Source organism: Polistes canadensis, unplaced genomic scaffold, assembly GCF_001313835.1.
Source record: "Polistes canadensis isolate GaletaPanama2010 unplaced genomic scaffold, ASM131383v1 scaffold_325, whole genome shotgun sequence".
Classification (NCBI taxonomy): domain Eukaryota; kingdom Metazoa; phylum Arthropoda; class Insecta; order Hymenoptera; family Vespidae; genus Polistes; species Polistes canadensis.
This window is the reverse complement of record NW_014569872.1, coordinates 40,669-50,133: the sequence shown is the minus strand read 5'-3', so window position 1 is coordinate 50,133 and position 9,465 is coordinate 40,669. Positions and strand designations below refer to the sequence as shown.

The following is a 9,465-nucleotide window of genomic DNA, read 5'->3' as shown; positions in this document are numbered from 1 at the left end:
TATTATTATATTATTTATTATTAATATTATATTATTATGATATAATATATAATAATATAATAATATAATCATCGATTATGATATAATAATATACAAAATAATATTTCATTTAATTTTCGTTTTTGTTTTGTTTTTAGGACGAACGTAACGAAACGTTTAGGATGAACGACGAGACGAAAGAAATGTCTGAACTTTCGGATAACGGAAACGAACCACCCGATGATCAAGATGATCGTTTCAGCGAAAACAGTGATGGAACGGATTTAGCGGCAGATAGAAAAAATGGGAATGAAAGTACTACAACTACCGATACTAATTCCGATTCAATGGCAGTTGTACCGGCTAATACGTCGACAGATACAACGAGTAATTCAACACCGAACACACGTACCTGTTCTCCAAATCGAATCGTTTTACATACTAACGTTAACAATGTTAATGGTATATTGAAAAAAAGTACATTAAAGGCTGCACTGAGTTTAGATCCAAGCACTTTGTATCGTGGCACGATACATTACGAGAAGATACCATTTTCCGCACCACCGCAACGTTCCAGCACACCTGGAAGTATTGAATTGACCAAGGTAAACACAGATGATCCATACATTTTGTCATTTTAAAAATGATCCCAAAAATTTTCTCAGTAACGCCAATTAACTCGAACTTTCCTAACCATTTTGTTTTGTTGTTTAAAAATATACAACTAAGAAACAAACAAACAAACAAACAAACAAAAAATAATTTAAAGTCTATTACAAATGGAATGAATAAGATTTGATTAGAAAATTTGATGAAAAAAGGCCCCCTCCCCCGCGCCCCCTCTCCCCGCCCTTTTTATTTCGTACACGATGCCATAACATTATCTTTTTTCTCTTCATCTTGATCATATCCCGTCATTTTGTTTTTTTTTTTCATTTATTTCTCATATTCATCATAGGATTCTCTTGGACACGAGTTACCTAGGCAGGAGGAATGTTCCTGCTGAGAATTGTACGACGGGGGCTGACCGGATTCCCCCGCAAACGACCCTACGATGGCGGTAATAGATAACAGAAATTGCAAACAATTGCAAAGATCAGCTACCATTTCCGCGATAACGTTTAAATTGACCCAATCATCGACCATACTTTGGACATCCGCTGATGAGATGTCTTCGCGATTTTATTCCCAGGAAACCCTACTATGAACAATCCTGCAACAACAACATTGTTTCAACACCTTTTTCTTTTTGTTTTCTTTTTCCCATGTTCTTATACACATGGTGTAGCTAAAATTCTTGGTAGTTATAAGAGATCAGAGAGTAATATTATAAAATTAAATATAAATCATTTTGTATATAAATATAATTAGAATGTTTTTAATTTCTTAATAAATTGCAATATCAAAAATCATACAATCTAATGATTGTATGCAATTCAATTAATCTGTGCATCATTATTTGTTGATTGGCGTTACAAATTTTATGACAGATTGTTATTATTATATCTATTTTTATATATTAGATTATTTGTGTTTATTATTATTAGAATGTTAATTATCAAGGAACACGATGAGGTGTATTATATTGAAAAGTACAAGGATACTTTTATTCCGTGTGAGAATATCATTTATTTCATCATATTACGATTCTTTCACGAATTTTATAGTCAATTTTATTAGTGTTACTTATTTTTTAATAAGAAACAATATCTGTAATAAAATCTGTAACATTAATTAAGATGCACACGTATTGGATTGACGTTTTCTTTATTGCAATTTATTAAGAAATTTAATTAAGAGATTTCTCGTTATTCTTAATTTACACTTTTTTTATCATTTTGAACTTTATTATTTCTCAGATCTCATTTGTACCAAGAATTTTGGCTCAACCCTATATACGTACATATATATATATACAATATTACATGTACAAATATGAAACTGTATAGTAACAAATTATTACAATGACGAATGCCAAATGGTCTATAAGTGAATTACAATTATGAAAAGTACAAGATGAAAAAAAAAAAACAAAGAAGAGAAAGAAAAAAAAATACGCAGATATTATATTCGTGTACAATTCTGTATGTACAAGATTGAGTCGAATTATTTATAACAAAATAATCGTTTCCAGTTAACGAATGATCAATAAATGATCAATAAATAAATGAAAATAAGATCTACAACGTATTATATAGATTGCTTGAAATTTTCTTAAAAGATTTTTATTCTAAATAGAAAATAATAATCTCCTGTTTTTTTTTTTTGTACATTCTAATAATTATTTATTTTTTCTCGTCAATTATTTATTTCTTTCTTTCAAAATAAAATATTGATTTGAAATGCCTGTCACTTGACTAGTTTTGTATAAAAATAATGATTACGTTAAAATGTTAAACCACAACGACTGTGACAATGGAAATGATTTGTAATGATAACAATGGTGGTAATTTATAAATGATAAGTATAGAAATATAAAATAGTGATTACTGTGCAATGTTTAATAGGATTATTTGTAATTGTAGTGCAGTAGTAATAGTAATAGTAGTAGTAGTAGTGTAGTAATAGTAATTAATAGTAATAATCGAAATAGCAACGACAACATTGACAAACAACAATTGTAGTAACAAACTAAAAACAAAATCTATTTGAAATGAATATCAATTTGTCATCGAAAATCTCGTATGCACCACCAACTATTTCGAACACATAATATACTATATACAATATTTCGATAATTCAACAACCATCATAGAAAATACAAATAATGTGCCAGGGTAAAAAAAAATAACGTTAATTCATAGCTAACAATTATAAAGACAAATATTCGATATTTTAAATATATTTGTCATCTCGGTAATAAGAATATATTCGTCATAGGTATTATAGAAATAATAATAAGGATAACGGTAATTGTAACTATAATCATGTGAGTAGGATCATAATGTCTATGGAAAGAATATTTAATATAATGTTCTGTTGAAGAGAATAACAGGATTATTAATAATAATAATAATAATAATAATAAGTGGTTAAAGAGGACGAAACAATCTATTAATAATATTAATAATATTAATATTAATTAATTGTAAGAATAATAAAAGAAGGAGAGAATACGCGAATAATAATTATTATAATATAATAATATAATAAGAAAAAAAGAGATATATAAATAATGAATTTAAAAAAAAAAGGATATTGAAATAACAATTAAGATGATTCGTCCGTACTAGTACGAATTAACGTGATTCTCAGAGTTGGGTATAGTTATTCGTTATTAAATTTTTATTAATTTATTTGAATAAAATTGTGTGTGTGTGTGTGTGTATTCGTTATTAATATTATTTGTATAAGCTTTGTTCATTGTACCTAATATCCATTATTAGTCATAATATAATTATAAAAAAGAAAAAAAACAGAGAATAAATATCTTTGTAATAATATATCGATAGAGAAAATTAATAATTATTTGTAATTGTAAGAAAAAAAAAAAAACAATTTCATCGTGATAATAAAATAAGAAAGATTTTGTTCTCAGGCACTAAAAATATGAACAAACTAATAACATTTGATTCGTCATTTGTTCTTTTAGTCTAATTTTTGTAACAATTATACCCAACTCTGATTATATTAACAAGTAAATTAATTTGAGTGTCTATTCGAAATGAAATTCGAAGCGTTCCTATCGGTGCACATCATTTTTGTTCGTAAAGAGATTAATGTAAATCGCAATTATGTAAATCAATCGACGTCATTTTCTTATTCGTAACAAAAAAAAAATCACGTAAGAATGTGTCGAAAGTAAAGAGGAACCTTCGCAAAAAAGAAGAAGAAGAAAAAAAAAAAACGAAAAAGAAACAAAATTGAAAGACAAAGAGAGAGAGTGAGTGAGTGAGAGAGAGAGAGTGAGAGAGAGAAATAAGAGACAATATTATAACGAAACGTGAATTTTGTCGGTCTAATTAAAAAAAAAAAAATTGTAACTTTAAAGAAGAGATCACCATTATGTCCGCCATATTGAAGTACGCAAATCACGTTACACATTTTTCGTATTTTCTTGAATTTTACTACAGAGTAAAATTTCAAATATCGTTCGCAATAAACTATAACGGGGATTTCGTATATATTTGACGAAGAGAAAAAAAGAAGAGCACATAAGCCCTTTTTTACTTTTCTTACAAGAAGGACAAGAGAACGACGACACAACAACGATGTAACTCGTGTAAGTGTGTTTGTTTAGCGTGTATGTAAAAACACCCTTTAAATATCGCACCCACCACCGACCTCATCGAAAATCACCCGTGTTTTCTCATGTATGATAATAAAGAGACATGTTTATGGAAAAATCTTTTGAAGATTTATAATAATGTTATTTTAATGCTATTTAAGGAAACTTCTCATTTCTTCTTCCTTTTCTTATTCTTCTTATTCATCTTTTTCTTCTGATTTTTTATTTTCTATTCCCTCTGCAATACTTGTAAAATAATAATATGAAATAACATAAATAATTAAGAAGTAATTAATAAGAGACAAAATCTGATCATGTTCCTGCAATTTTAAGAATTTAATTAGTTCCAATTATTCATTTAAAATTGGCCACATGTATAATTCTTACAATATTGATGATATGATGAAATGTTTGATGTACAAGTTGTTTGATTTTTTATTAGATGATAATACGTAGAAGATGCAAAGTTTGTGATAATTTTTTTAAAATAGAATCATGCATTTTTCAATACTTACAAATGTAGTCTTTTGTTTGTAATACCTTTTATTGATTTTCTTTTTATATCTTATCCGTTAGTTTCTTTTTGTATGCATTATGGGGTTTTATTAATTGAAGCATAATTATTATATATGCATAATGTCCACTTGTGAAAATAACCTGTAACAATTAATCAATAATTTAATTGCTTTAAAGTTCAATATACTTTGTGTGTGATATATTTTTTTTAATAATATAACATAAAAAATGTATGAATAATAACAATATATAAATCATATTGTACTTACAAATCTATTACATATTTTGAATAATATTATTTCATTGGTAACAATATATAATCAAATATCACATATATACATGTGCGAACATGTATAAAAAATAAATGCATCATAAAATTGATTTAAAGATGGATTGGGATTGATCGATGCAGTACAATCTAAAATCAAAATATTAGTTAACACATTGACTGATAACGTTGATCATCCTAGACCAATGTTTGTTTCAATGTTATTCATTTAATGGGGACACCACGTGGGTCATTCATAATCAACCCTACTATATTATTTTATAATTTTTATATTAAAATCGTACACACACAATCTCAACGTATTAAAATGAACAATAATATTCAAACAACTTACCCAAAAAGTATAACAAATATCATTCTTTTTTGATGTAAAACACATTGTGCTTATAAAACTGCATTTACTATACCAAATTTATTAGTCCTCTTTCAATTGTTTTACCATAACGATATTCTTTTGTTCTGCATTATCTGTAATAGAAAAGTTTTTCTTTGAAAAACATTTTACCAACAAATTGTCGCTGTATTCGATCAACATTTCTTGTATATATATTAAAAAGATACACTCTTACGGTACCCGTGAAAACTACTATGCACAATGTAGGGTGAGTTTAGTTGATTTTCTAGATGGTCTATAACCTCAAAACGCTTTGGCATTATGCATTATACATTTGCGTAACTAAGTGCTTGAGAGTTAAAACAACACGTATATAAAAATAATAATAATAATAATAATAATAATAAAAAAAAAAAATACAACTATTATTTTTGAAATACTGATAAGCACGCATTTTAAAATAATTTTTCTCATTGTTGTGATTTTAATTGGTAATTATGAAAATATTATTACGATCGGGTATTGCAAGAGCTTTCGGAGTCAGAGTAAGTTTACATTGTCATATTTAATTATTTTGTCATCCTCCCACACTCATCCCCCTTTTTTTTTTTTTTTAATAATTCATTTTTAAAATGCACTTCAATTCAATTGTTTCTTTATTTCAATTTAATTTTCTACCATTGTGTCGCGTCGCGAAAAATGTTTCAGTCAATCAATGATGGAAAATAAAAGTCGCTATTTTTATAATATTATTTGGAATTATTTGTTATTTATATTATTCTATAATATTCATGTTTTTGTCTTCATTTATGCACCATTATGTTATTAATCTTTTCTATTTTATATTAATGCAAGTAGAATGTCTTTTTTCTTCTTTCTTTTTTTTTTATACTTGTCCTCTTTTGTTTTTCTATTATTGCATTTTAATATATGTAGCATTTGTTTTGTAACACTATTGTAATGTAATAAATGTCTAATAAAGTTATAGATAATATAACACAAATAGAATTACTGGTAATGACCTATTTAATTCTTTCAAGTTTTTAAATCTATTATCTTTTGTTCTTAATAAAAATATGCATGGATATTTTGGACTTTGATCATACCATGTTTTTTTTTACACACACACACACACAAATATATATATGTATATATATATACAATATGTATTTCGTCATTTGGTATAAAAATATACTTACCTATTTATCTATATTAACAAGGTAAGTATATTTTTATAACTGCTTGGTGACATTGAAATGCATTTATAAAACATATTATAACATAAAGTATATGTTATAAACATAATGCAACATGCGTTAATAATTTTGAAACATTTCTAAGATGTTATATAAAATGTATTCATTTATTTTGTATTGTTTTCATTTTACAGAATCTAAGTTCTAATCCAAAATTTGGTTTAATATTCGACATAGACGGAGTTATAGTACGAGGAAAAAATGTATTACCACCGGTTGCTGAAGCGTTTAAAAAACTTCGAGGAGATGATAATAAATTTCGCGTACCTACTGTATTTGTCACAAATAGTGGAAATTCATTGCGCAGTCAAAAAGCAGCCGATTTGTCCAAATGGATTGGATTTGAAATATCCGAGTCACAAGTTATCCTAGCTCATTCTCCATTGCAAATGTTTAACAAACTTCATGACAAGCAAGTTCTTATATCGGGACAAGGACCGGTCAGAGAAATAGCCAAAGAATTAGGTTTCAAAAATACAACCACGATCGATGAATTAGTTAAAAATTTTCCAAGTTTGGATTACATAAATGTATTGAAAAGAAATCCGCAGAGCGGACCCGTAGATCCAAATTTTCCAAGAATAGAAGGTATCGTGTTATTCAGTGAACCAATATCTTGGGAAACTCCATTACAATTAATAGTGGATCTTTTAATGACCAATGGAATGCCCAGTAAATTGCCAACAGACATTCCATATCCACACATTCCAGTATTGGCATGTAATATGGATTTATTATGGGTATCTGAAGCACCAATTCCTAGGTACGGCCATGGTGCTTTTCTATTGTGTCTCGAACAACTGTACAAAAAAGTAACGGGTAAAGAATTATTGTATACTGCATTAGTTGGTAAACCTAATGAAATAACATATTATCACGCGAGTAATATGTTACTGGAACATGCTAAAAGCATTGGAATAGAACACAATGTTGATACTATTTATGCTATTGGGTAAGATTTATTATTTATTTATTTTATTATGTGTATATATTACGTATTTCTTATATTCAATGATATATATATATATTTTTATTCTGTTTATAGAGATAACATTAATACAGACATTTTTGGTGCAAATCTTTACGACAAGTATTTATCACGTTACGAAGCTGGCGGTGGTACTAAATCACGTAGTTTAGAAAAATTGTTAGGTAAAACTATGAAAGGGCCTACTGCAAAAGCGTGTATCAGTATTTTAGTTGAAACTGGTGTACATCAACGAGATTCCCAATTTATTAACGAACACAGTCCTAGAGATTTTTTACCAATAGAGGATGGTCTATGTAAACCAGCTTTCATTGTTGATCACGTTGGTAATGCGATTGATTTGGTATTTAAAGAAGAAAAATTCAATTGAAATTATTTATCTCGTTATATCTAATCTTCCAATTAAAAGATGTGATGATACCGAATCGATACAAAATGTATTGGTGATCTTAAGTAAAGCATTAGTTAATAATTAGATAATACAAGCCCTTTTAACAAAGGCAATGTTCCAAAGCAATGTAAACTTGTTAAGAGAAAAAGGCTAAAAGGGTACGTAGGTTCAATATTTAGTATGATTTTTTTAAAAACGATTTTTAATAATTCTTGACACTTGTTGTACCCTATTTATTATAATCTCTCATGCGAAAAGTCAAAAAATAATAATAATAATAATTATATTCATTTAAACTCGATCACATTATATATAAAATCAATACATTTATAAACGGAAATTCATTTATATTACAAGATCTTATATAATTTCACTTCATAAAGAATATAATATTATGCAGAAAAAAGGTACTAAATAAATAAATAAATATTAGAGATACTATCATTTTTAGATAACGAATTACTAATATTCTATTCATTTAATATAATTCATAAGTATATTAAGGAAGCACTTAATGACTATGTTATCTAAATCTAAGAATGCATTAACTGTACAAAAATATTTTTTGCGCACACTCAATTAAGTTACTATTACTGAATTAGTTAATTTTTATAATCGTAAGTTCCCTCCCCAATTGCTCATTTAGACTTTTAATGGTATAATCACAAAGTAGTTATTATAATTGTATATAAAATTGATTTAAATATTGTTTTTGCGAGTACAAGATTTATTGAAATTGAAATTCTGCGAAAGTTACGTAGCTTTATGTAGTAGTGTTTCATCGGTAGGTGAAAAGAAAAAGAAAAGAAGTTGGATTTCACAATTATATAAACTATAGTACATATTGTTTAAGTTAACATCACGCATCAAACCAATCTAGTCTTATCAAACAACTTTTACGTTGTTTTTAACATTATTGTAAAATAATAGACATTCTAGAGTATTCATAATCTCAATGAAATACAGAAGATTTTAATATACGTTAAATCACTTTATCGAACGATTAAAAAAAGAAATTGTTATAACATTGTTGCTAATAATAATAACCTTACCAATTGTTGTTGCTATTAGAAAAGTTGATAGAAATAGGTGGCAAATTTTGTCTGTGTTTTTCTTATTTAATAATTTATCGGAAAACATATATCTTTTTAAAGAGAGTTCCTAGAGAGAATTATATTATTAAAATAACAATTTATATATATATAATGTTAAAGGTATGCTTTACACAAAATTCAAATTAATTATTTTAATAGAATCAACAATATATGGGCTCGAAATAATTCATTCATTTTTTTTGTACGTATTTATCTTATTATACTATTATGATCGATACTCAACAACAATTTCTTTTAAGAATCCAATTTGCATAATAATAATAATAATAATAATAATAATAGTAATAATAATAGTAATAATACCATTAATATTAATGGAAAATTTCACTAATAAATATATGTGAATAATTAAAAATATGCATAAAAATA

At 26.6% G+C, this 9,465-nt stretch overlaps 2 protein-coding genes and 1 long non-coding RNA gene across 5 annotated transcripts in view; 2 read left to right on the top strand and 1 right to left on the bottom strand.

Annotated features, from left to right (window-relative positions):
• The window catches only part of LOC106791608 (ALK tyrosine kinase receptor), a 13,951-nt gene extending 11,798 nt beyond the window's left edge, over positions 1–2,153 (top strand). For all 3 annotated transcript variants that reach the window (XM_014757360.1, XM_014757359.1, XM_014757358.1), the window contains 2 exons: positions 138–584; positions 938–2,153. In XM_014757360.1, the coding sequence (XP_014612846.1) occupies positions 138–584; positions 938–985 (495 nt within the window). In that variant the 3' untranslated portion in view covers positions 986–2,153. The remainder of the gene's footprint in view (positions 1–137; positions 585–937) is intronic.
• Positions 2,154–4,446: 2,293 nt separating this feature from the next.
• Positions 4,447–5,537, bottom strand: LOC106791618. The gene is made up of 3 exons (XR_001382202.1): positions 5,347–5,537; positions 4,993–5,141; positions 4,447–4,864 (listed from the first exon to the last, which is right to left on the bottom strand). It is a non-coding gene; the product is annotated as an uncharacterized LOC106791618 (long non-coding RNA).
• Positions 5,538–5,788: 251 nt separating this feature from the next.
• LOC106791617 (cat eye syndrome critical region protein 5-like) lies at positions 5,789–8,388 on the top strand. Its single transcript, XM_014757400.1, has 3 exons — positions 5,789–5,891; positions 6,737–7,554; positions 7,648–8,388. Exons 1-3 carry the CDS (start codon positions 5,844–5,846, stop codon positions 7,958–7,960), a joined length of 1,179 nt encoding a protein of 392 aa, XP_014612886.1. The 5' UTR covers positions 5,789–5,843; the 3' UTR covers positions 7,961–8,388.
• Positions 8,389–9,465: the final 1,077 nt, after the last annotated feature.

Bases quoted from the DNA above. Each gene is read 5' to 3' on its own strand.
- LOC106791617 (XM_014757400.1), top strand. From the start codon at position 5,844: ATGAAAATATTATTACGATCGGGTATTGCAAGAGCTTTCGGAGTCAGA. The intron at 5,892-6,736 runs GTAAGTTTACAT...TTCATTTTACAG, and splicing joins CAAGAGCTTTCGGAGTCAGA to AATCTAAGTTCTAATCCAAA. The intron at 7,555-7,647 runs GTAAGATTTATT...TTCTGTTTATAG, and splicing joins GATACTATTTATGCTATTGG to AGATAACATTAATACAGACA.